This window comes from Dipodomys merriami, unplaced genomic scaffold (assembly GCF_024711535.1).
Source record: "Dipodomys merriami isolate MVZ:Mamm:240054 unplaced genomic scaffold, mDipMer1.0.p SCAF_16, whole genome shotgun sequence".
Lineage (NCBI taxonomy): Eukaryota > Metazoa > Chordata > Mammalia > Rodentia > Heteromyidae > Dipodomys > Dipodomys merriami.
Window position 1 is genome coordinate 564,521 of NW_027202937.1, and position 27,797 is coordinate 592,317.

A 27,797-nucleotide genomic window follows, 5' to 3' on the forward strand; every position below is an offset into this window, starting at 1 on the left:
TACGCCCCCTGATTGGTCTGTGGCGTGAGGGCTGTGCTCCGTTGCGGGAGTTCCGCGGTCGGTGGGCCGCGGGGTCTCCAGTCCGCTCCGCCCGCCGCCGAGGCCCGCGGGCCGGCCGGTGAGTGCGACTGCGCCCCGGGGCGCGTCGAGCGCGCAGACCCCGCCTGTCGCCGAGTCTGGCTCGTCCTTTCCTCCGCGCCCGGTCCTTTCCCTTCCGTCCTGCGGCCGCCTTTCCCGCCCCGCGGCCTCCGGAGTCCCCTGCCCTCCCCGGCTCCACAGACTTCGTACTTTCCTCGGGATTCCTGCCGTTCGGGGGGCCCTGCAGCCGGGGTGTCCCTGACACCTCGGGGTTCCCAGGCTCGCCCAGGGTCCCGTGGGCAGGGACGTGGGGGCCTCTCCCCTTCCCCCGTTCCGCCCCGCGGCCTCCCCCCCCCGCGGTGCCCGCCCCGCGGCCTCCCCCCCCCCGCGGTGCCCGCCCCGCGGCCTCCCCCCCCCCGCGGTGCCCGCCCCGCGGCCTCCCCCCCCCGTGCCCGCCCCGCGGCCTCCCCCCCGTGCCCGCCCCGCGGCCTCCCCCCCCCGCGGTGCCCGCCCCGCGGCCTCCCCCCCCCCGTGCCCGCCCCGCGGCCTCCCCCCCGTGCCCGCCCCGCGGCCTCCCCCCCACCCCCCGGGCCCGCCCGCGGTTCCTTCTAGCCCTCCCCCCCCTCCCAAGCCCCGGGTTGTCAGAGATGCAGGGATGTTGAGCAAGCCCGTGGGAGGAAACAGGCGTGGGGTGAGGAGCGAGAGGACTGGAGGGACGGGACGGGTCTAAACCGACGTAGATGGGGAAACTGCGAACGAGTCCTCAGCTTTGTTCTGGAAGACACTGCGTTTCCAAAGCTGCAAGCCCTGGATTCTGTGTGGGCGGGAAGTCAAAATCACTTGGTGGTTTTCACCCAATAATGAGTTAAAAAAACAAAACAAAAAACATGGAGTAGAGAGGTTACAATTTCATCCCCCGCCGCCTTCAACCCCACCATCAAGTTGCAGAGTTCAGGGTTTACATGATATACATGGAATAACTGCATTTGCTCTCTTCCGCCCTCCATTCGTGCCTTCCCCTCCCCCCCCCCCAACAAGTTTCCACTTCCTGGTGTTCATTGACCAACAGCGATTATTACTCGTTTGCATGCCCTTTGCTGGTCAAATACTAGAGGTGATGACTTTTCAGAACCATACGTGAACAATCAAACTTGAAAGCTGTTTGGTTCAGAATATGTTTGTGTAAATTCCTTCCAGGGGCTTCTTCCTGGGGCTTGAACTCAGCGCCTAGGCGCTGTCCTAGGGTCAAGGCTAGCAGTCTAACCCTTGAACTATAGCTCCACTTCTGGCTTTTCTTAGTAGTTAATTGGAGAAAAGAGTCTCCTGGGCTTGTTCATGCTGGATTGTAACAGCCATCATAGATCTCAGCCTCCTGAGTAGCTAGGATTACAGGCCTGAATCACCTGGGCCCATGCCTGGAATCTTAGCTATTCCAGAAGCTGAGTTCTGAGGATCACCACTTGAAGCCAGCCAGGGCAGAAAAATCAGTGATACTCTTGACTTCAGTTAACTAGCAAAATCCCTATGTTGGTGCTGTGGCTCCTCTCTCTCTAAAGGTTTATGAACTGCGTTTCTTTTTCTAGGTCAGTTTCCGACCCTTTGGTGTATTTCCATGTTCCACCATGTTAAAGGCCAAGAATCACCTGATATTTTCACCTAAGTACCTGAAGCTCCTCAATCCATCACCAGGCCCCACGTTCACATGGCAGCGGCTTCTACACCAGAAACAACCCCTTCACCCAGAATGGGCTGCCCTGGCAAAAAAGCAGCTAAAAGGCAAAAATCCCAATGACCTAATATGGCAAACCCCAGAGGGGATTGCCATCAAGCCCTTGTATTCCAGGGTAGACACGAAGGACTTACCTGACGAATTTCCCGGAGTGAAGCCATTCACACGTGGACCCTATCCCACTATGTACACCAACAGGCCGTGGACCATCCGGCAGTATGCAGGCTTCAGCACTGTGGAGGAGAGCAATAAGTTCTATAAGGACAACATCAAGGGTAGGGCTTGAGGGACAGGTGTAATTCCTCATGACAAGACCTGCCCGTCATGATCTTGACTTTCTGAGGGGAGGCTGGTTAATCTTGGTACAGATGACACTAACTTTATTACTTTATAGTTAATTATACTGTTGAAAAAAAGATTTTCAGCTTCTACACTCAAAAAGATGAGTGAGAAAAACAGTGTAAAATTCTTGATAGAAAAATCACACTTTATATCATACAAGAGGAATTAGGTAAAGAAAAAATACACGGACTTTGCCTTTGCTTTGAAAAGCTTCTAATTAGTATTATTGAGGTAGAAACTGGAGAAGTTGGTTTAAATGGTGCCCAAAGAAAGTAATGCATGGTAAAGTGGTTCTAATATGTACAGTGCAATCTAGCATTCAGTTCTCTGGAAATTATATTTGCTAAAGAGTAAATATCTTTTTTGTATATAGTACAGTCATATCGTTTGATCACTAAATTTGAAGATTTGTAAGTTTGAACTGCCTGTGTAGGACTGAACTTCTACTTAGTGTAGATTATTGCTTAGTTCAAAAAGTTTGGATAAGAACTGGGATTGCTCAGTGGTAGAGTGCTTGCCTCCCATGCTCTAGGTCCTGAGTTTGCCCTGAGCACCATGAAAACAATTGAGGGGTGGTATTCATAATTCTGTGTCCCAGAATATTTGAATAGTCAAAATGACCTATTAAGATCATGTTAAAGAACAAAAGTAAATAAACACTCAAATGCACAATATTATTGTAAGTTTGTGAACAGGCAGATCATTCCATGAAGTTTTGAAATACTGTCAAAAAACTTTTAGGTTACAAAGCCATAATGATTTGGTGCTTGAACCTATACAATAAATCCACAGACAGACATGAGAAAGTGAGGTGTTGTGTTCTTTCTATTCATTTTCATTGCTACAGTTCTCAATTTGTACACTTGCATCTTGGGAAGAACTGAATCTAAAGAAATTAATTACCTGTATTTAAATTTGTTTTCATATAACTGAGCATGAAATATTATAAAAATATACTATGATGCAACGAGCCGATGCTTTTAGTAGTCTTAATGAAATCAGTTTACTTTGATGCTGTTTACTTGATGTCATTTTTCTTTATATATTTAGCTGGTCAGCAGGGGTTATCAGTTGCCTTTGATCTGGCAACACATCGTGGTTACGATTCAGACAATCCTCGGGTTCGTGGTGATGTTGGAATGGCTGGAGTTGCTATTGACACTGTAGAAGATACAAAAATCCTTTTTGATGGAATTCCTCTAGAAAGAATGTCAGTTTCCATGACTATGAATGGAGCAGTGATTCCAGTTCTTGCAACTTTTATAGTAACTGGAGAAGAACAAGGTGTACCTAAAGAGAAACTTACTGGCACAATCCAAAATGATATATTAAAGGAGTTTATGGTCAGAAATACGTATATTTTTCCTCCAGAACCATCCATGAAAATTATTGCTGACATCTTCCAGTATACAGCAAAGGTATACATTGTAACTTACCTTGAGTTTTATAATTGAATTTGGGTAATCATTCTAGTATAAAGTCTGGGTGGTATATTGTTAATATTTAGGTTTTGTCTTTAGTATGGTAATTTTATGATCTTCATTATCTGGACACTATACATTTGCTATATTTTCTTTGTTGTTCAATTCTTGATAATTGCTAAAAGCAAGGAAATTCACAATTTTTACTTCTTTATTTTCCTCCATAATTCAGATGTAGGCACTTTAGACATTAATGTTAAGATAGAAATGAAGACATCTGTTTTATTTCTTCTAAAAGCTGAATTAGGAGATACCCCTTTACGTCCATATTCTCACTAAGGTTGCTTTCACTCTGAATTGGCACATCTTTCCTTATCAAAGCAGTGTGAGAAGGGGAATCTTACTGTGTTCCTAAACAGAAGCAGGAGTCCCCCAACAGACACACATTCTCCTCTTCCTCCTTCATTTTCCTTTGAGCAGTTCATACCCGTTTGTCTCCATTATTCACAGTTTTCTTCTTGCTTAGCAGTGCCCCCTTTTGCAGCACCTTAACATTAGACCATAATTTAGTAGCAAGGAGAAATTCTCTGTCAAGTGTTTTTTAAATATTATTTACTCCTTGTATTAGATTTATGCATGTCTAGATTAAGGCAAAGTTATAATGAATTCTTGTAAGTTGAGAGTCCTGTTTTCAAAAGAAAGATGTCTTCAGTTAGTCCTCAAAGGTGGTTGATACAATTTTTTTCCCCCACTGGAAAACTACATAGTTTTAATAGTTCATGGATCCACCAATCATGGAGTGAGTTAATTGGAAAGTCTAATTTGGGTTGAACTTGCTTTTAGAAATGGGTTTAATAGAACCTTTTAATATTTTTATTCACTGTTTTCTCTTTTATTTTTAGCACATGCCCAAATTTAATTCAATTTCAATTAGTGGCTACCATATGCAGGAAGCAGGGGCGGATGCCATCCTAGAGCTGGCCTATACACTGGCAGATGGCTTAGAGTACTGTAGAACTGGACTCCAAGCCGGCCTCACAATCGATCAGTTCGCACCAAGGTGAGTACATATTCAGAAGCAGCACAGGAGCAGCTAGACACACTGGTAATGTGAACTTGTCCGTAGAAATGTCATGTTAGATTTTGATGGTTTTATTGTGTCTCCAGCTATTTAGAGAACACAACGTGCACATTTTATACATTGAAATATGAATGTAAGGCTCAGAGACATTCATATATTTTTTCTTTTGAAAATATAGATATCTTCTCTCTGATATAGTGTACATGGAATACAGTGCTATAGAAACCATTTTTTGTTTCTAAACAGATTGTTAAGAAAGGGGTATGAAGATTTTGAAGTATTTAAGGGTAAAAAAAAATTCAAGCCAGAGTTCAATCAACTCAGCAGTTCCTTGCTTGCCCTGGGCCAAACAGGCTTATACATGCTGTTAGTACATAGTGAGACCTACCTCTGCCTTCAGAGAGCCCAAGGACAAGGCTGCCCCTGGAAGCCAGGCTATGCACACTTACAAATGACTGGCTTCAAAGTCCTAGGAGTCCTAGGACGCCTGTGCATTCCTAAGGCCTTTAATGTCATCTTCAAGGTCAAAATGTCTTCTGTCTATATTGAACCCTTTTCTTGCCTTTTCATTTTCTTGTATCTTTTTTCCTTTTGGCTATACTGGCATTTGACTACGGGACATTGTGCTTGGTAGACAAGCACTCAACCATTTGAGCCACAAAACTAGGGCTCTCTGCTGAGCTTATTTTTCAGATAGAGTATGGAAGTTTTTTTCCTGGGCGTGGCCTCTATCCAGCTTGGATGACAGGTGTGAAGCTCCATACTGAAGCTTGCTTTTTTGAGATGAGGGCTCATTGACTCTGGCCCCAGGCTAGTTTCAAACCTGTCTTCTTATTTCTTCCTCTTGGTTGTGGGATTACTGGCAGAGTACACACCTTCATAGGTAACCCTCACCTTCCATGGCGGGTGTTATTAAAATATTTTTATTTTAGAAAATGAAACATTCTTTAAATACTCAAGAGGCGAGTCTGTCTAGAGAAAATCAATTGCAACATGAACATGCTTACTAGAACAGTCAATCACAGCTATTTCTCTTGCAAACATAGAAATATACTTTCTCATTGTAGGTTTACAGTAACTTAAATATATATGCCTTGCTTTTAATTCAAATTTTAAAATCTGGACATTGATTTTGTTTTCCTTAATCTGTGATACACATAGTTAATTGTCTGTATTTTTACATCTGAACAAATTCTGGACTTCATGTTGCTATTTTAGGTTGTCTTTCTTCTGGGGAATTGGGATGAACTTTTACATGGAAATAGCAAAGATGAGAGCTGGGAGAAGACTGTGGGCTCACTTAATAGAGCAAATGTTCAAGCCCAAGAACTCTAAATCTCTTCTTCTAAGAGCTCATTGCCAGACCTCAGGATGGTCACTTACCGAGCAGGTATATTTATGTAATTTAAAAGAGAATATTAATGAGAAAAATAAGTGTCTTCTTCTAAGCAACATGGCATGGTCAGGGAGCAGTTTAGCAACCAAACCTATTATTTAAAATCATAAATATACAGAAGCATAGTGCATACTTGTCTCTGTCACACTTGTTGCGTGTATGAAGTTGGTGCCATCTAGTGGTTCACAATATAAAATCATTTACATCATAAATGATTTCCATGGTAAATAGATTTTTTTACTTTTTAAAACATAAAAAAGTTGATAAGCAAGAGGAAAATTTCAATTAATTTTCACTTATATAATTTTAAAAGTATAATTCTTGCATAAAACTAATTTAAATTATATCTACTCGTATAATGTATTATACAAATGTATTATACGTATAATGTATTATACAAGTAGGTTAATGATTTATAAGTATGAAGCTGCATGATCTTCTACATTTCAAAGTGAATAAAAATGAATAGGCTGTACACATAATGCACTTTAAGCCTTCATGAATGAAGTAGAGATTTTCAGGTTGGAAGGAACTTTAATCTTTTCGCATCTTAATACACTTAGTTTTACAGCTAAGGAAGCTGAAAAAAAATCAGAAGACATTTTCCAATCAATTAGGAATACAGTGAAGTGTAACCCCAAATTTCCATCCTACAATTTACTGCTCATCTGTCCCATTAATCGTTCACTGAGTGCCCGTTTGGTACCCTTTGGCTCTTCTATTTGTTTTGTTTGGTTTTGTTTTCCTTTACAGAAGATCTCCTTCCATAGGCCAAGTGCACATGTAATTTTCTGTGTAGCCCAGATGTCCTCAAACCTGAATCACCTCTTCCCTCAGCCTCCTAGCACTGGGACTACAGACATTTGCCTCTGTGTTTGGCTGGCTCCTAGTTATTCCTCTTATTCCTGCTTAGTCATCAGTTTGAGTTTATTTCATAATTTAAAGCTTAGTACCTGTGCTAAGTTATCTATAGCTGTAATCCCTGCTTCTTTAACTAAACATTTTAGGATCCTTATAATAACATTATCCGGACTACAATAGAAGCAATGGCAGCTGTGTTTGGAGGAACTCAGTCTTTGCACACAAATTCTTTTGATGAAGCTCTGGGTTTGCCAACTGTGAAAAGTGCTAGAATTGCGAGGAACACACAGATAATCATCCAAGAAGAGTCTGGGATCCCCAAAGTGGCCGATCCTTGGGGAGGGTCCTATATGATGGAGTCGCTCACAAATGATGTTTACGACGCTGCTTTGCAGGTCAGTGTCCCTCTTTACAACCTCACTTCTAAGATGGAGAGATTCATAAAGGTCAGTAGGCCTAAAGAGATCAATGACTGTGATGTATAAGTCTAATCAGTTTAGACGTAACAAAGTTTGTAAAAAGTTTTAGGAAAAAAGATTTAGATTTGAGTAGGCTTCAGTGCTCATATCTGTTAGATACAAATTGTATTTCTACGAAGTTATTTTGTTCAAAGAGTTGAAAAGCCTACTAGTATTACAAAACTTAGGCAAATAAGGGTTTTTTTCTATTTCTTGGAATAAGCTATATTTTTCTTTCTTTTTCATCTACATAATTTAAAGTCACACGTATGTACTCTTGTCTGTCAACCCAATGTGACAGTTTAGAGTTTTGGTGGATTCATACCTCTACTTTGCCTTTTCCTACCAGTGCAGTTTTATTCACCACAACAATTTCATTAACATTATTAGAAATTTGATATCATTCTATTTGTAATTTTATTTATACTACTAATACTTATATAGCATTTAGAACTAATTGGCATTTGCATTTTCATATTTTTTTCAGCTTTATTGATACGTTTTTCTTTTTAGCTCATAAAGGAAATTGAAGAAGTTGGTGGAATGGCTAAAGCTGTGGCAGAGGGAATCCCTAAGCTTCGAATTGAAGAGTGTGCTGCCCGAAGACAGGCACGGATAGACTCTGGTAAGAGCAAGTCAGAAGTTAGATATGAAATCAGTATTCCAAAAGAAGTGTTCGTTCCTGTCTGAAGATAACATCTATGACTAATGGACACTAAGTTAAAAGAGTAAAAAACAATACAACGAAAAGAATGGAAAAATGGAGTTTTGCTGAAAATCTTATATCTGTATCCATATGTGCACATTTTTGCATGCATGAATGAACACAGGCAAGCATATGTACATATGTGTGTGGACGTATCCTCTTCACACACACACACATGCAAGTGGACATTCCCAGTGGCACTGGATGGTGTTCGTGCTCTAATGAGTATATTCAATCAGTGAATATTATTTTATAAGTTATATTTGAGGCGTTTACTATTCTGGGCATGCAAGTGTGAACAGGAATGATGTAAGCCTGTACCCCTAAAACTTCAGAGTATAGTTAAGAAGGGAAAATAAACAAGAAAACAAAATAATTACAGACCAAATTAAGTATGGTAGAGGAAGGAAGAGGAATATCAGTGGGAAAGGGGTCCTGTGTTGTTTTTAGATAAGAATAACAATCTAATAGCTTGATTGTGTAGGTAATTTGTTTTCTGTTTAAAAGTGATTGGCTATAAAAGAATACAAGATCTGAGAAAAGCTATTGTCAGTTCCCTCTCTACCATCTAAATCTTATATGGCACCTGTGCTGCTTGTTCTCAGAGAAAGCTTAGCAGAGACTTTAGGCAAGCTTGTAGCATGGGAAACAGTAAAAGTCACCCCTATAGAGATTCCAATATGTAACTGTTGGTTCTTTCATCCCAGCTGATCTATAACTGAGGTGTTCATGAAAGTTAAGTATAATAGTATTTAATCGTATTAAACTGTTAAGGAAAATCTATGATAATCATAGGGCTATGATTTACCTTTGGGAAAATTAACAGGTTCTGAAGTAATTGTTGGAGTAAATAAGTACCAGCTGGAAAAGGAAGAAACTGTAGAAGTTTTGGCAATTGATAATTCTTCAGTGCGTAAGAAGCAGATTGAAAAACTTACAAAGGTATTAACTATTATTTTATAAGAATCTCCTATGTTCTAGGCACTAAGTTTACATTGTCCTTCTGAATCTTTACAACAGCCACATGAGGTGAGTATTATTTCTCAGCATTTAAAATTAAGAAATTGAGAAACATGCTTATGATAAATAATCAAACATCCAAGATCCAGCGTAAGTCTGTTGACACCAAAACCTTATGTGATTTAAACCATAATATCTACCTTTGTGAAGCTCATATTAGTGTTCAAAACCACAATGTAGCTGGGCACCGGTGGCTCACACCTGTAGTCCTAGCTACTCAGGAGGCTGAGCGAGATCTGAGAATCGCAGTTCAAAGCCAGCCCTGGCAGGAAAGTCCATGAGACTCTTATCTCTAATTAAACACCAGCAAACCAGAGCAGTACTGTGGCTCAAGTGGTAGAGCACTAGACTTTTGCTGAAGAACTTAGGGGACAGTATCCAGGCCCAGGATTCAAGCCCCATGACCAATGAAAAACAACACAAAACACCCATGATGTAATCACAAGGCCTCTCACAGTTTACATGATGAGAACTAATGCTCAGATGACCGTTTACGTCACTCAAAATGAAAACAAAAGAAAGTGTAGAGTCAGTATTTGAATTTAAGGCTGCTTGACGTACTTTCTTTACACTTTATCAACAGATCCAAGCTAAGACTTTTCTTCCTCAGTTGAAATGCTGCATAAAATTCTAATAGATTACATTGAATACATTACTGTCATCATCTGTTTCTTAAATTAGAGTTAATGACAGATGTGTCATGTTATTTCCACTTTCATTCTCATTAAGGAATAGTGATTCTTCTATCACATTTTGTCATTTTTTCAAAAAGCCTTAGTTAGCCTATTATATTCTGTTATCTTTGACCACAAAAACCTGTTTTTATTATGTTTGGAAAATTCTTTTTCTCCTCTGTCATACATTGTAAGTACTTATTAACTGTACACATTCAATCCAACTGATTACTCTTGACATAAATGATGCCTTATTTGGGCAAGAAAGAGAAATTCAACAGTGACCCTATAGGAATAATGGTTGGTACTTACCACATACTTTTATGTACATCATCCTTTGTTAGGTTCTCTAACATTGCACATTATTTCATTTTTTTTCTAGATGCTTGCTTAGTTCTGATGTAACTTTTACTAATACTGAACCTGGTCATGACCATGACCAAATCAAACTTCTTTTATTATTAACATTAATTACCACCATGGACATAAAAAATATCTTTATACCAAAAGGTATTTCAGTTGTGGTCCTGCAGTCTTTCCAGTACTGAGATGAAGTTTATATTTTTCTCATGTGGTTACAAGTGGTACAAGTGGTTACAGCAATAGTTTCACATGAAATGTTAATCTATTTTTCCTAAGCCATCTCAACACCAGTTTTGTTATTACATAGTTTTTCTCTAATCTCTAATTTAATATAATTTTAGCATGACTTATTTTATCCTCCTTACTATTACTTTTTAGGATTCTTCTGTAGTCTTCTGTAAGCAATCTAATGGTTTTCAGCATCTTGAGATTTTTTAAGAAAAGGCTAAAAAGCAAATTGAAACATCAGTAGTAGTTATTGTCCTGCTGGTTTTTGATTTGTAAGGTTATACAGGGTTAAATTGCTCCTGGAAATGCTTAGTGAATGAAGTTCTACATATTAGTTTCTTCATTTATTCCCTCTTTTTTGCAGTTTAGTAGATGATGGAAGAACCTCAATACAACATATGTCAGGGCTAACATGGTGTTAGTCTCCTGATTGCTTGTTTACTCCTCTTTCACACAAACTGTCCCTTTCCTTGACTCTTCCCATAAGATCAAAGCCAGCAGGGACCAAGTTCTGGCTCAGCGGTGTCTTGAGGCGCTCACCCAGTGTGCTGCCAGTGGCGATGGGAATATTTTGGCTCTTGCTGTGGATGCGACTCGTGCAAGGTGAGGAGACAGACGTTTGGAGATTTTTAAATACTGCGTATTTAGAATTAGTGTATAAATACTGCATATTTAGACTGTAGTATTTCTAAAGACTCCACTTTTCAGAGTCTACTGAGATGAAAGGCTGATCCTCTAAACCATGTGACCCTGAAGAGTGGAAAGGAAACTATAATAAATTCAGTTCCTGTTCTCAAATATCTGAGTATTTGAAACATTCATAGATGTGCATTGCACATTTCTCTGTGGCAGCACATTTGATGCTGTTATAATAAATACATTTTACAATGTTCAGGTCAAGACTTGATGTACTCAAGCATATCATCGCAGTTATACGCACTATTTTGATATAAATAGCCTTTGATAAGGGAGTGGCAACGCTTATCTGAGAATTGACAAGAATGCCTTATGTCATCTCTTCTGAATTATTCTAACCATGAACAACAAATAACACACCCCCAAGTCCTTTTCCCTTGTTGAGAAAGCCAGAGAGGCTTTCTAAAGTCAAAAGTAGCCGAGGGGCCATTAGGAAAGGGCAAAGGGATAAGGGATGGAGATCCAGAGGACTTTTTTCAAATGTATTCCCAGTCTCTTTGCTCTTGCCGCCATCTTGGCCTGCTTTATTTGGTTTTCTTCTGGTCTTACCAAGTTCAGTATTTGTATTAGCCTTCATTTGTATTAGCCTTCAGATACTTGTCTATTTGTAATTGTTAGGTTTTATTTTTGGTTGGTAGATATTGAAAATAGATGACAGAATCACTTTTGCATAAGTATTCTGAAGGAAGATGCTTTTCTATATAGTTAAGCATTTGTTCTTTAAGTTTATGACAGCCTATTTTACTTAAGTAATGAAATATTTCTAATTAGGTAAATAAGTATATGTAAAATAATGCTCTCACCAGAATTTCCATGTAATATTTTAGGTGTACGGTTGGAGAAATCACAGATGCTATGAAAAAGGTATTTGGTGAACATAAAGCTAGTGACCGTATGGTAAGTGGAGCGTATCGCCAGGAATTTGGAGAAAGTAAGGAGATTTCATCTACCATCAAGAGGTGAGATTTCTTTCTGTTTAAAATTATTTTATTATCTTTCAGTAGTTTTACAAAGGGGTTACCATTCAACAGTAAGAATTTTTAAAACTAGAAAAAGAAGCTAGTTTTTAACATCTGAAAGATATAATCAATTATTCTATATTTCCATCTTATCTTGTGACAGTATTACATATTGTCAGTTTGGTGAAGATTAGATCGATCCATAGAGAGATAGATAGATAGATAGCCAGACTTTTTAAAAGCCACTATCAGGGCTTAAACTAGAGTTTCAAGCTGGCTCCGATTGTTAGCTTGACTGGCACTCTACCTCTTGAGGCATGTTTCTAATCCAACATTTTGCTAGTTATTTTGGAGATGAGGTTTCTCATACTTTTCCACCAAGGTTGGTTTTGAATGACGGTCGTCCAGGTTTCATCTTCCAAGTAGCTAGGATTATAGACATGAACCATTCAAACCCAACTCTAGAAGTTGATTGTTTTCAACCTTTGTAATAAGCTTCCTTCTAAAACTTTAGAGTTAATACATATGTATGTAATATACATATACAGATAGATGTATATATTATGTAATATATACATGTATATATACATATATATTAAAGCAGACAAGGTGAAAAGAAACATGTTCTTTTCTTTAAATAAAAACTGAAGTAGTGCTTTCTCAAGTTTTGTTTCAATTTGTCCTTGAAAGCAGGAAAGTGTTTTGAGTATATGTCATTATAAGAATCCACATTGTAGTTGTTATGGGTGTCGTGTTCACACATTGGAGGGCACATAGGGTGAGGACAGTCACATCTTGGTATAAAGGACTGTAAAGCACTTGTAACTTTATACTTAACTAAATTTGCATATTGTATGTTGCTCAAGAAGAAATGATCATTTTTCTTTCATCTTTCTTTACTGATGTTCTCAGTGTGCTCAGCTCAGAGTTGTGTCATCTCCCAAATTGGCTTCCAAATGGGAGAGAGTTCAGTTCACCCAGTTTAATGGTTGTCTTTTTAAAATGTTTCTTAGAGTGAATAAATTCATGGAACGAGAGGGTCGCAGACCTCGTCTTCTTGTGGCAAAAATGGGTCAAGATGGCCATGACAGAGGGGCCAAAGTCATTGCAACAGGGTTTGCTGATCTTGGTTTTGATGTGGACATCGGCCCTCTTTTTCAGGTACTAACAATTGCTGGGAGAAGTCTCGGGGGATACCACAACTCACATCTGGCTAAAGTAGAAAAACGATGCCAGGATGATGCTTTCAAGTTATTAAAGCACATGTGCAATACATTCTGTTTTTCAGTTCATGTGTTAGAAGTAATTATGAGAGAAATAAAAGTACAATGAATGTGGACTCAGACTTCATAATAGTAAATACCAGCTCAGAAGTATAATTTTTACTAGGCTTTAGAAACTGGAGTTTTACTTTCAAAGACTTTATTCTGAGAGTGACGCATGGTTTATGGGAGCGTTCACATGGGATTAGGAAGAAGTGTTTGGAAAGGAAATTAAATTGTAGAGTAAACCTAATCCATAAGAAGGGTCTTTGCTCACTTTATCATAGTATTTTAGTTACAGAATATTGGACACAGACAGGCATTAATTTTTTATTGCCCAAGGGAACGGAAGTTGTTCACAGAGTGATAGTATACTCTACAACATACATCTTTGGCTGAAAATACATTTGAATAAATTCTATACTGTAAGCTTTATCTGCCTCAAGTGTGCAGTTCTATGCCAGATGTGAGTAAGATGAGGTTTTGTCCCCAAGGAGGTACTGGCCTCCTAACAGACTATCTTACTAGTAATCACAACATAGTATGATTGCTACTGTAACTATAACACGGACAAGGAGCAACTTTGGTTCTTTCAAGTATCATAGGAACCTTTGAACTGTAACTTCCGAAGCCAAGAACAAATCAGGCAAGGAGGGATGGCTGGACAGTTAGAGAGCTGTAAGAAGGCATGATGTCCTCAGGTTACTGTAAGAGTAGCGTTGGAATGTGTGCTTCACAAAGGGTTGAGATTGATAGCCTTCCGCTCCATCCCAGTGGTTTGTGTGTGGGTTTGGCAACACAGTCCAATTTATACTTCAGAAAATTCACTTTCTGGTAAAACTGTGTGACAAGAGTTGAGAGCAACTGTAGCTAGATGCGCAGGGAGTCTAGTTAAGAAGTCCAGGAATCCGGATGAGAAACAGTGGAAGCCTCTCCTGAGGCAAGGTCAGACCTCAGGAGTAAAATGGAAGAATATGACGTTTTCTCTTACGAAGTTTGATTTCAATGTTAATGTTTCTCACAGAGTCAGGGTGCTTGCTAACATGCGGTATGAAGTTTATGCATGTCCATGCAAGTGTCCCCACTACCTGAACAAAGAGGCACAAAAAATTAACAGATGGCTGCTTTTTCTTTGGTACTTTAGACAGTGGTCCTGATGTGTGATGTTCTTGCTAAAATTTTACATTTAGCATGAGGAACTTGTACACTTTAGCCTTTTCTGTGAAGTAAGTTAAATACATAGGCATTGGAAAAGCAGTATGAGAAAGCATTAGTGCTCAGAGGAGACAGACTCTCGCGAGTACTAATTGAGAACTTTGTGAAAGTCCCCACATCCTGTGAATGGGTGTGAAGCTGTTCCTTCTCGTTGTCACACACGTACTGCGTGGTGACCCCGGCCTTATTTCCAGCGCTCTCATGAAAGCCTTGGAGCCCACATCCTGCTGCCAATTGGGTGTATTTGTAGAAGAACCAGAGTCTAAAGTTTCTTGCTCCTCACCATACTGGCAGCATTGTTTCTCATTCACTTTTTTGTACTACATTGAGTTTAACTTTTAACTTTTCCACTGCCGCTGTATCATAGTGCTTTACAATGTTGTCACTCAGTGTCAGTTGATAATGAAGTCAACAGGTGTAATGGAAAGGATACTACTTCCATGCATTCTTTGTCTTGAAGATTCCTCGGGGAATACTTTTTGGTATACTTCTGGTGTTAGGCACACAACCTCATGGACAGTGTTTGCATCAGTAGTTCAGTGCTTTTTGCAATTTTAACAGCGATGAAATACGGAGTGATACCCACACAACAAGACTGATTTTCCTCATGGCTAGCCAGTAGCAAACTGTGCTTTGTCTTTTTCCAGACTCCCCGTGAAGTGGCCCAGCAGGCTGTGGATGCCGATGTGCACGCGGTGGGGGTGAGCACACTGGCCGCGGGCCACAAGACCCTTGTGCCTGAGCTCATCAAGGAGCTTGCCACCCTCGGACGGTCCGATATTCTTGTCATGTGTGGGGGCGTCATACCACCACAGGTACCTTCCTTCCAGCACTGCAGTGGGTATTCAAAGCAATAATGGCTTAGGTTGAGTTGTAAAACTCGATTTGGAGGAAAATTATTCCCTTGTGATTTTACTAAGTAAATTCTGTGGAGAGTGGAGATATTTTGATACATTTTTTTTGTTGTTGTTGTTGTTGGTCATGGCTCCTGAACTCTGGGCCTTGGCGCTGTCCCTCAGTTCTTCAGCTCAAGGCTAGCGCTCTACCACTTGAGCCACAGCACCACTTCTGGCTTTTTCTGCGTATGTGGTGCTGAGGAGTCGAACCCAGGGCCTCATGCATGCAAAGCAAGCATCCTTCCATTCACCCACCTTCTCAGCCCAAGCAGAGTTATTTTTTTACCAGAGCGATATTTTGATCCAGGATGTTTAACATAATAGTCTACACAACCTGTAAGAAAACTTAAATCCTTGCAAACCAGTAACTTGTGATAGATGTCTTTGTTATGTTCAGTAAACAGTAGTGGAGAAAGAGCAAGGGAAAGAGGGAAAGACCTCACAAAGAGAGCTGCTCGTGTAGCGATCATGTCCAGCCCCAGCGAGAGGCACAGTGAGAACTCTCTTTCTGGGCTGTGTAGCGAGCATTAGGAAGTTTGCTTTTGTTCTCAACCAGCTATCTTGTCCAAGTTCTCCGTACTTCATCTCTTCCCTACCTCAGAGATACAGCAGTTACAGTACATGGTTTTGTAAAAACCCATTTATTATTTTAGCTAGTTTGACTTGAAGTAGCGCTTGCTTGTGGACAAAAAGATGCCTTAACGGCAGCCAGTGGAATTGGCTCATTCTGAAAAATTACAGGCTGAATGGCGGTGGGAGGAGGGACTTTAACAATGTGTTTCCTCTTAGAGAAGAAGAAGCAAGGCTAATAGCCCTCAGTGGTGTCAGTTAATGTGTGAATCGGGTAGGAGGACACTGCCCACATACTTGAGTTCTGGTTTTTACAGAATTTACCTACACAAGGGTCAATTTCCAATCCAGTCTCTGATGACACCAAGTTTTCATTTTTTTAACTGAAAAGTGGAAAAAGTGTTGAGTTGGAAGAATCGTAGCAGATGTCAGGATAAGTGGGACATACGGTTCCTCAAGAGGAGTAAAGAAGATAACCTATCAGCCAGCCTCTCCCCAGTATGCAAGCAATTGTTACTGCATGTCTTATTGGGTATTCTTCTGAGACTTCCTCTTGCAGTCTACAGTACCTGCTCAAGGGCAGTGAAACATTCTGAGTGTCTTCTACCATAATCTCAGCTCTCAGAAACTCAAAGAACAGAGGGACAATCAGATGTATTAAATGTCAGTGCAAAATAATACTTTTGCATGAATACTGCAAAGCTATAATAGAGATAGACGGGAATTATTGGAGGATGATTAGCATGCCTTTAGACTTTATCGTCTGTTATGATCACCTGAGAATGCAGATTGGATGCCTTTTAGCAAAGGTGCTGCCCAAGCCTGGGTGAGTGAATGGTAGAGCACTTGGGTCTAAGCACAGGGTCCTGGGTCTGGTTGCCGGCCACCCCAGCAGCTGGGTGGGGAAGCAGAAATTGGACATCTGTGCTCTTCTTTCTCCCCAGCTCCACTTGACTCCTCCAAACTAGTCATTCCACTTTTTTTAACCCGCGCACTCTGCCTCTGCCCCTTCATGTAGCACACATATGTACAAGGCCGAGTTCGGTGTGTCACCATTCACTACCTGTGCACACACCTGGGAGGAAGTAAAGAGCCTGGCGAATGCGAAGCTATAGCACGATGCTAAATTTAACCTAACCACTGGCAGGTGGTGAAAATAGCTGAGTCTACCACACAGCTCACAGTGGTCTCGTTGACCTGCGGGCTGGGGAACGGGCCACGGGTGATGGTTATTGGTCATAAAGGAGTATGTTCTAGCCACATCCTGTGAGTTAATCTGTCTTTCTGCAGGATTATGAATTTCTGTATGAGGTCGGGGTCTCCAATGTATTTGGCCCTGGAACTCGAATCCCAAAGGCCGCCCTCCAGGTGCTGGACGACATCGAGCGGTGCCTGGAGAAGAAACAGCAGTCGGTGTGATCAGAGAAGAGCGTGACGCCAGGTCTGCAAGTTGATCCCAACACCTGATATCTACTTTCTTTGAAAGCTTTACATTAAAATGTCATATTGCAAGAATGGTGTCCGATGATAAATGTGTATGATTTAACTACAACAAAGTGTTTTTAAAAACCCTCGAGAGAATACAAAACATGTTTTGGAAAATTATAGTGATGTATTACTTAGAAATACTTCCTACAAATCGACTTGACATTTGTTTTACAAATTCAATTTACCTAAAGTGACCAGTCCACATTGATTTGTGCAACAGAAAATAAAATTAATAGTAATATTAATACAATAATAACCTTTAAAAATAATTGAGAGCTGGACACTGGTGGCTCATGTCTATAATCCTAACTACTCAGGAGGCTAAGATCTGACTATTACATTACAGTTTGAAGCCAGCCCAGCAGGAAAGCCTGTGAGACTCTTAGCTCCATTTACTTAAAAAAAATGCTGGAAGTGGAGCTCTGGCTGAAAGTGGTAGATCACTAATCTTGAGCACAAAAAAAACTGAAGGCTAGCACCCCGGCCCTGAGATCAAGCACCAGGATTGGTGTGCACACGTGCACACATGCACACACACACACAGTGGAGAAATATTGTGTTGAAAAATGAAGTATACTTGTTGTCCTCAGCTAAACTCTTCCAGAATTACCTTCATGAAGGTATTAAAGCTTGGAATGAATATTTGTTTAAGGCATAGTTTACTTTTAGCATGAACAAAGGAGTTAATGAGTTCATGCTAGGCTAGTTTTAGAACCCAGCGGAGTGTCACTCGTGGTGTGTACGGAGGTGTAGATAGAAGCAGGGGAGGCGTGTGAACATTCCCTTCACGCTCAGATCAGAGGGCACTTGTTCTTCGGGTGACTTCTTTTTCTTTTTTTTTTTTGCTTTTATATCAACTTTATTCTCAAAGCAACTGTGTGGTTAACAAACAAACCCTCACATTGCCAACTGTTGTCGGAATCATATTCCTTCTTACATGTACCAAAATCTCATAGCAGTGAGGTCTGGGTTGCCAAGGAGGATTTACTGTTTGCACCTGTCTCTAAGGCTTTGTTACGAATTAAAGAAAGACACACACACACACACACACACACACACACACACACACACACACACACACACACACACACACACACACACACACACACACACACAAGTGCTTATGGATGACGTATTTTATAACATACCTTTAATGAGTAGATCTACATGAGACAGCGTCCTTCTGCGCCTGGTAAACTCATGTCAGATTTACATCAGCTCTTACCCCACCATACTAGAACAAGTCATATTAGCAATTGAAGACCTTGTGTGTCTGTATATGTACATATGTCTATGTCATCTCTATCTCTCCAATCTATATTATTTGCTAAGACATTGTTGTCTGTGTTGTGGTTATCATTCTGAAAGATGTCCCCAGCATTTAAAGATCTTTTCAAATCACTTTTATCCTTTTTAAAAATTATCTTTAGTTATACAAAGGAATTGCCTTTTAACACAGCAGGTTATGAGTACAATATATCAGCTCTATTACTTTTTTATAAATATTTTGCTGCAATTGTAGAGGTGATATAAAGAAGGATTATAGTTACACGAGTCAGGTAATGAGTACAATGTTTTTGAACCCTGTCTCCCCTTACCTAGTGCTCTCCCAGTGTTTTCCTCTCGTCTCCACTCATAAGATACACAGTTCATTTTCAACATAGTGTCTAGTGAGTACCAGTGTTTGTTCCAATAATAATGGTTATGCACACACACATGCCCACTCACACATACACGGGGACATGATAAAATACATAGGTCTCTAGACATTCACACATTTGAGGCTAAAGTAGGATATGCATAGGAATGGATTACAAAGCCTCACTAGCTTTTATGAAGTGAAGTCTCAAAAAAGGCAATGAGATTTTCCTTTTTTAATAGCTCTGTTCCTTTTTGCTCCCCAGGTCCTCCCTTTACTTTTCTTCTGATGTGCCTATAGGTGTCACCCAAAGCTCAGGATTGCTCTGCCATCCCATCTGAAGTGATGCCATTTATAGAAGCCCTGGTGTGAGACGCCCTCTCTGTGTCTGGTGATCTACGTAGATGCTCCTGTCACCCTTGGTGACTGGGTTTTGAGGTCAATTTGAAAGCAGCTAGGATTACAGGCATGAGCCATAGTGCCTGGCACACACATGAATTTTGATCTGGGAGGGAGTGCACACAGGATAAGGATAGGTGAAGGCAAAGTGTGTGAGTAATACAAGGAAGAAGGAGTTATCTAAGCTTTGTCTTACAATGGGTTCTGTGTGTGCGCCTGCATGTGTGTGTGTGTGTGTGTGTGTGTGTGTGTGTGTGTGTGTGTGTGTGTGCGCGTGCATGCATGCGCACGCGTGCGTGTGCTGGCACTGAGGCTTGAACTCAGGGTCTCTCATTCTCACTTGACTTTTTCTGCTTATGTCTGGCCCTCTACCATTTGAGCCACACCTTCACTTCCAGGTTTTTGCTTATTAATTGGAAATAAAGCGTTTTGAATATCCGTCTTCCCATGCTGGCTCTGAACCCGTATCTTCATTTCTCAGCCTCCTGACAGTAAGCTCTTTTGGTCACAGCCTTGGCCTTTGTCCATGTTCCTGCACCAGTGTACACCTTCAGAGCAGATACAGCTTTCACGAGGCCAGCTTTGGTTCATGAACCAGGGGAGTCCAATCTGTGTCCAACAGGATGCTTTCTGAGGAAAGCCTCAGGAGCCCTGGTTCTTAGGGAATGGAGACTGGAAAGGGAAGAATGTGATAAGAAACAACGTATGTGAAATCTGATTCCTGCTGGTAGCTTGGGTATCTCCACACTGACGAGCACGCGTGTTCGCATGTGAGCGTGTATGTGCGTGTGAGCAGGTGGGGCTGACGCTTGCTGCCTCCTCCGACTTCTGTCTGTGAGATTCCTTCGGAGGGAGGAGGGCTGGTGTTTGAACTCAGGTACGCAACTCTCTCGGCTTCTTACTCAGCTGGTGTCTACCTCACACCTCTAACCCTGTTCTTTTCTGATTATTTTGGAGATAGTGTCTCATGGACTTTTCTGCCCTAGCTGACATCAAACCATAATCCTCTACATCTCAGACTCCTTAGTAGTTAGAATTACAGACGTGCCACGAGGGCTCTGTTTGTAAGATTCTTACCCAATTTGGGAATAGATTTTACTTTCCTCCATTTGTTTTTTAATTTTTTTTGGTCACAAAATTTCCCTTTGCAGCCCAGGCTGATCTCAAACTAGCTGTTTTCCTGCCTTAACCTCCTGAGTGCTGGGATTACAGGTGTGTGCTCCCCTGCTGGCATTTCTAGGCTCTCATGAATGTACACAGGGAACCGCTCAAGTCTAACATACTGAGCTGTGGAAGACTTTGTGGACTTGCACATTATGTAGATGCAGCTTCTAGTTCTGTTTTATTTTCTTATCAGCTTTTGCACTTGGAACAAGCCACAAATTTGTCCAGGTAAGCCTCAGTGTTCTTAATACTGCAGTAGTCTACTAGAATGTTCTTTATGTTAACTGAAGCAATGTTAGCTTTACATCCCTTAGGAATGAAAGAAAGCAAATTTGTAGGTTATCCAATAACATAATGAATAGGACTTTATTTTATTCTTTTTGTGCTCTCTTAATACTAGCAATAAAGCAAATCAGGTTTTCAATTTTCTGTTGACGTCTAAAGATATGAGAGGACAGGAGTAATGTATGGAGTGGTATTTGTTTAGTCGGTGTTCAAGGTGTGGACGTGTAATATGCAGACATCTACAGCGGCCCATCGGGAGGAGTTCTGAAAATGGGTTTGATTTGAGTCACCTTGTCAGTTGAGAAACAATATCATACAGTATCATAAACATAGAAGCCAGACCCCCCCCAAGGGAAGGCAAGAGACATGCCACTTGCTCGCTTTCACAAAACCCAATTCTCTGTGCAATCCCTGGTGCATTAAGAAAAAATAAAATGTAGACGAGGTGTTGAAGGGAGTCTCCCGATGTCCTTTCATTAGCTACTAAGGAGGGGGCCGACTCGGTGCCCTGGCTACGCACATCGGAGCAACCGTTCCCACCTCCCTATGCAGTGAAGTAGTATGATTGCACGGCATGCTAAATGACCGTTGGAGGCCTGAAGGAGCCTTCGCATGATCCCAAATCTGGATTGCTGTATTCACAGAAGGTCAGACAGTGCCAGGGAATCACCTCTACTCATCTCACTTAAAAAAATGGTTTCTGACTTTGGCCTCTTTTATAAAAAGTATTATGGAATGGAATGTATCATAGAAATTAGGTGGACTAAAATAGATTATTTTTAAGAGTTTCTTCAGCTGAACCAGGTCCCACCTTTCGGGAGTGGAAGTTGCATTGTGCAGAAAGATCACCTTAATTTCTCTAGACTTTACTGAAGATAGGTTTGACTCCTGGCCTCAGTGAACGTTAGCCTAAAGAAAAACCTGTGTCTCCTTTCCATGAACATTTGTTTCTAACGATGCCACTTTTATGACCATCTTAAAGCAAATTAACAAGGCGGAGTTCTCCTAGAGGCAGCTAGAGAAAAAAAATCAGGGTCTAATAAATGTACTTTACACTCGATTCTAGTTAGGCCCTAGGTCCCTATATGTGTTGATTTACAATCAAGAGCATGAGCACCAGGTCCTGATAACCTTGGCCTGAACAGGGGAGAATTTAGGATCACCAAGAAAGTCCTTCAATACTCCCTACTTAAATCCCATTATTTTGAATTTCATTTTACTTGCATGCCTTATGGAACTGGTTCTGATGTTTGTAGCTATTTGGCAGAGTCCAAAGAAATTGCACCCCAGACAAACAGAAACAGATTGTTCAGAGCATATGATTACATCATTAGCAGGATGTCACAAGCCCAAGGCCTGATTCAAACAAGGCTTAAACTGAACACACACATGTTATGGGCAAATAAGAGGATTCAATTAGAGTTATAACAACTATGCCAGTGCTTCCAGCTACGTCTCCAACGTGGCAGCACAACGTTAGTCTCTTCCTTAGTGATAACTATCTGTTCTTTCATTTCTCATTTCTGTTCTTTCTATTTTCTGACCTCACTATCATGGCTTATACAGTCATTTAAATTGGGAAAGACTGGCTGCAAATATGCTCAGAAATGCTCAAAACCATGTGCATGCTTTCTATAGCTATTGTCCTTAGAGTATTTCATTTTGTTCATAATCTGTGTCACCAAAATAACCTATCTAAAATTTATTGGTCTTTGGTCTCAACATAAATCATGCCAAATGTGCATTATCACTTGCCATTTTCGTTGTCAAATCTTTGTGATCTCATTTCCACTCTAGTCAATTAAGTCTTAGCATGAAGGGAAATCTTGCTTGGATGTCTGATAAATAGCTTAATCAAATGATTGTCCTGGGATGGTCATTAGTGTCTTCAAAACTTTATGACCCATGAAATTGCTTAGTAGCATAATGATTGTCCATAGAAACGGGACATAAGTCTGTATTTTCAACCACAGCTAGAGGCCTCTCGAGCCTCCTTGCATATATTGGGACGGAGCCCCAAAGTTGCAGAAGGAATCTCAGACATCAAAGGGCCTAGGCCACAATTACATCCCATAGTTTATATTGCTACCAGAATCTGGCAACTGTATCATCCAGTGTGAAGAGGCCTAATGATCAACGTGTTCAATTAGGTAGGTAGCACACAGGTGTGAGAAGGACATGAACTGGCTATACCGGTAAGAATGAGAGAACCCAAGACAATGGCAGAAACCATGGAACAGCAGAGGCTGTTGTCTGATGGTGGGGATGAGGGAGCTCTTACCACTGTCCATCCGCTGCAGACTCATATTCCGGTAATGCAAGAGTGATATGAACAAGGTTCACGATTTCTGGCAGCAGGTCTAGGCTGTGTTAGCCGCTCACTCACCTCTGGTCAATTCAGCGCAACCCTCCCCAGGAAGAGAACAGACTGACAAGCTGCCTCTGTACTGAATGTGCAGTGTTGAAAGAGATGCAATACCAGAGATGGTCAGGAGAGGGCAGCATTCAGGAAGGTAAGGCGGGACTCGAGGCCAAGTGGTAAAGTGATAGTCACTAACTACTCAAAAGGAATGATGTTTATAAACCATGGAGCTGGTAAAGGAAGAGTTACAACGTAATGCCAACATATAGCTAATCTGAAAACAATGTGCAAAGGCTTCAGCTTCAAAGAAGACACACAGTGGCTACAGGGAATAAGAAAAGATGCTCATGATTTATCAATGAAATGGGAATTAAAACTAAAGATCTTAGGCAGCCCTGTTTAGATGTCTGTTACCAGAACACCACAAGTGTTTATATGGATGTGGTGAAATCAAAGTCCTTGTCCACTGTCCCTGGAGTGGGACCTGCACAGGAGCTGTGGGCAACCCCGGAGGCACCTCAGAAATTAAAAATAACATACTAGAGTCCGGGACACATATCCCAGATTAGAAGCCAGAAAAAAACTGCTGAGCTGTGCAGTCAGTGAATCTGAGTTTTCATCTGGATTTTCCCATCCTCAGCAGCCATGCTTTTCACTCAGTCAGTCCCTGCATATGACAGTACAATTAGAAATGCAAGCCTTATGAATTTACTATTAAAAATAAGGTTATTGTAGATTTGAGTTAGAAGTTTCATACAGAAAATGTGGTTAGAATTACAGTGATGTATCCTTTTTTAGCATGTTGAAGGGGAAGTCTGGAAAGCAATATTTGTAAAATTCACGAATCTAAGTCAAAAGCAAAGCAAATCTATGACTGAATGGAAGTTTTAGACAAGAAAATAAGTAGCTCTTTGAATTTAAGGGAGGGTTGAAAAAGTAAACTTGGAAACTGCATCAAAATTTGAAACTATATCTGAGCCAAAATTGATCCTTGTCAGAATTTTTTTTACAAGGATGGTCCAAGGTTCATTTTTGCCGGGGTAGAACCCCAGGTGTCAGTTTCTATTGCTTGCCCCTTTTGACTTTCTGTATTTCTTGACGCAGTTTACTATAGCTGTTCTGAAGAAACACTAAATCTTTATTTCTTTCCACAATGGTTTTCTAGTTTTCATAGTGTACATATTGATCCCTTTCTACAAATATATTCCTATATATTTTGTTACGTTTTTGCACTATTTCTACTGAATTGTTTCCCAAATTTCATTTTGAATTCTTACTATTGTACTTAAATGCAATTGTTTTTTTTCTTGCATTCCACAACTTTGCTGAACCATGAGGGCTGATTAGATGTTTAGTGAATCCCTAAGGGCTTTTTGGTGTGCATTACGAAACTATGTAAATTCAGATACAGTTCTACTCATTCTTTTCCTATGTGGTCATCCCTTATGTCAATGCTTGTTCATTGCCCTGGCTGGAATGAATGCAGCCATGGGGAGAGGTGGCGAAAGTAGAATTTTCATCTTGTTCTTGCTCTTCGGGGAAAGGAACTCAGTCCCATCATCTTTGACTATGATGGCAGCTTAGTGTCTTCATGGATGCAATCAGCCTGGTAGAGAAGCTTCTTTCAATTCTCAGATGGTTGAGTTTTTATCATGAGGGGTGTTGGATTCCATGGAATGTGTTTTATCTGTGATGATCAGGTAGGTTTTGCCTTTTATTCTACTGATACTTAGATCTTTTTATGCGTTGTGCATTCTGTAGGTCTCTTATGAAGGTTTCTCTCTCTCTCTCTCTGTCTCTGTCTCTGTCTCTCTGTCTCTGTCTCTGTCTCTGTCTCTGTCTCTCTCTCTCTCTCTCTCTCTCTCTCTCTCTCTCTCTCTCTGTCTTTTTCTTTCTCTCTCTCAGTAGTGCCTCACTCTGCTGTCCTTGAACTGCAAGATCATCTTGCCATAGTCTTGGGTAACAGGTTCATCCTGAGCATATGCTCTGACCTCATTTGTACCATTCTCCAAGTTCAAAGATCTCAGTTGGAACACCAATTGATTGGTGCTTTGCCTGACTTCCCCAGGATTTAGTAGGACATTCATCCTTCTTTTATACAGTAGGAGATGCAGTTTCACTGTATATCCCCAAATGACAAAGCCTGTAGGAAGATCTACATTTGGGAGGAGATTATTTCGTGTTATACATTCATATTACAAACATGAAGCACATTTTCCCAAAAGTGCAGTGGTATTTTTATCAATTTTTGCATTTTCTCTCTAGTATATCTCAGGATTGGCAATGTAGATTGGGTGAGAGGTCTCCTAACTAATTTACAGATGCCAGCGGTCATGTGGTTTTGAGTGTGATACATCTCCAGTAGTCTAGAGAAAGTGCCTTCCATTTTTCTCCTTAGAGCTATTCCTTGCTTTTGGATAAATGTGGTAATAACCATTGTTCAGTTGGAAGCCATCTTTTACCCCGTTCCCATGCTTTGGTTGTATGTCTTTTTCTTGTCTTCCTCATTCTTCTACTCAGTGTTCACTAAAATGTCCTTGTAAGCAGGTGTGGGGCCTCTCACATTGCCCTGTCTGGAGTGTGTATCCTCTGAGTGAAGCTGCCAGCATTCTGGGGAACTGGAGTAGTTCCAGGGATCTAATCTTGATGAGAAAACACAGTCACAGAATGCGTGCCACATAAAGCACAGATCTACTTGTTTGAGAAACTTCAGATTTTGAGGATGCTTGATACACTTTTCTCCTCAGGAATTTGAATATCACTCTTAAGTTTTTTGATAATGAGGAAAACATTTAGATCTAAACCCAAAATGAATGAGAGATAAACAGGTGGCCAAAACCTTAAACAAATATGTTCGAAAGAGTTCTTTTTTTAAAAAAAATAAGACTTACAAATGAAATGGATGCTTTTCTGTTTGTCTCAGGAACACAAAATATTAAGACCTGAGAGTAATCTGCAGCTTCAGAACATCAGTGCTAACTAGAGAAAATCAGGCTGCTCTTCCTCGCAGAACCCTTTCAAGAGTGCCACTTCTTTCTTCACAACTGTGACACATGGACCCTTCCCACAGGGGACGGAGGGTGTTGGCATCCACAACAGCCCGCGAGGATGGAGATGCCTTTTTCCTGGACCTGTGTGTTTCCCTAAAGATGAGAAGTGGCCCCTTCGGACCCTCGGGATGCTAAGAGGCTGATCTTCCAGATATTCTTTGAAACTTTTGGCAGAAATAACGTGTGACTAATATTTTGTTCTACAAGGACTAGACAAAACAAACAAACCTAAGTCATCTTTTGACATCTTTAAATTGTGTCACTTCACCGAGATGCTGAAACTTTATGGCTGATCCTTCTGAACTCAAATTCGTTCTTCTACACTGATGCTATAATCATATTACCCCTTAATCCCACTCTACAGGCTGACTTCAGCTTCCAGCTCATTCTACCTCTTGAGAACTCATCTTTTCACATCTCCCCTGGATAATCGTTTGCTGGTCTTGGGGCTCCAACTCTGGGCCTGGGTGCTAAGTGCTGAGTTAGTTTTGCTCAATTGAGTGCTCTACCACTTGAGCCACAGCACCATTTCTGGCTTTTTGGAGTAATTTGTTAGATATTAAGAGTCTCATGGAGTTTCCTGCCCTGGGTGACTTTGAACTATGATCCTCTGATCTTAGCCTCCTGAGTAGCTAGGATTACAAGTGTGAGCCACCAGCACCTGGCTTGACAATTGCTTTTAAATATTCTCTTTTTCATAAGCTGTTCCCTCAGTGTTGGCCTGCTTCTGTCCTCTGTGCTCTGCTAAGAGCTCATGATGAATAGGTTGTCTTCAAGATGAGAATGAGCTTTAGGATAAAGGTCCAGCTCCATTGCTCACATCGTGACACCTGTATCACAATATTTCTCTCCCAACACAAGCTTCACTGGAGTTCCTCTGTCACACCTCTCATTTATTCTGTAATCCATGGCATCCAGCTCTTCCTGCCCAAATGAAACTGCTGTTAGTAAAGGCTTTACTGGCTTCCTAATTGCAGCTCTAATTGGACATCTTTCCATAATTGCTTTCCTGGATTGCTCTCCTTCATTTTCAGTTGCTAATCTCCCTTGATGTCGTCAAACAGCACGCAATTTCTTAAATACAGCATTGCAGTACATTTCTTCTCTTACTACTTTTCTACCTACTTCCTTTTGCATTTCTGTGAGTTCTTTTGCCAACAAAAAAAATCCTGTTAATCCCAATTTTCCCACATGCCTTGTGGTACTCAGTCTACATGTGTGTTCTCCCAGAGAAGACTGACCTGATCCACTCGAAATCTGGGTTTGGTGACACCACCTGATCGCCCTAAATACTCAGTGACTCCCTAGGAATAAACTTTATTCCTGGCTTTATTTTTCAATTTTATTTTTATTATCTTTAAGTAGTGGTACCAAATAGTTTCCACTCAACCTGTCAGTGTGTGAGTGCAAGCATCTTGATCAGTGTGGGTTTTCTTGATAGTAATTTTATCAACC

The 27,797-nt window shown here is 40.8% G+C and overlaps 1 protein-coding gene and 1 non-coding gene across 2 annotated transcripts; one reads left to right on the forward strand and one right to left on the reverse strand.

Moving 5' to 3' along the window:
- The first annotated feature begins 11 nt into the window (after positions 1 to 11).
- Positions 12 to 17,470, forward strand: Mmut (methylmalonyl-CoA mutase). The gene is made up of 13 exons (XM_070023566.1): positions 12 to 118; positions 1,662 to 2,082; positions 3,200 to 3,567; positions 4,473 to 4,630; positions 5,870 to 6,041; positions 7,055 to 7,303; positions 7,880 to 7,991; positions 8,899 to 9,014; positions 10,845 to 10,960; positions 11,881 to 12,012; positions 13,026 to 13,173; positions 15,137 to 15,304; positions 17,246 to 17,470. The coding sequence occupies exons 2-13, from the start codon at positions 1,701 to 1,703 to the stop codon at positions 17,372 to 17,374; spliced, it is 2,250 nt and encodes a 749-aa protein (XP_069879667.1). The 5' UTR covers positions 12 to 118; positions 1,662 to 1,700; the 3' UTR covers positions 17,375 to 17,470.
- Positions 17,471 to 18,365: 895 nt separating this feature from the next.
- On the reverse strand, positions 18,366 to 18,489 carry LOC138828545 (small nucleolar RNA SNORA40). Its single transcript, XR_011372293.1, has one exon. It is a non-coding gene; the product is annotated as a small nucleolar RNA SNORA40 (small nucleolar RNA).
- Between the last annotated feature and the right edge of the window lie 9,308 nt (positions 18,490 to 27,797).

Coding starts and splice junctions, on each gene's coding strand:
- Mmut (XM_070023566.1), top strand. CDS start 1,701: ATGTTAAAGGCCAAGAATCACCTGATATTTTCACCTAAGTACCTGAAG. Junction 4,631..5,869: donor ATCGATCAGTTCGCACCAAG/GTGAGTACATAT, acceptor TTGCTATTTTAG/GTTGTCTTTCTTCTGGGGAA. Junction 15,305..17,245: donor GGGGCGTCATACCACCACAG/GTACCTTCCTTC, acceptor GTCTTTCTGCAG/GATTATGAATTTCTGTATGA.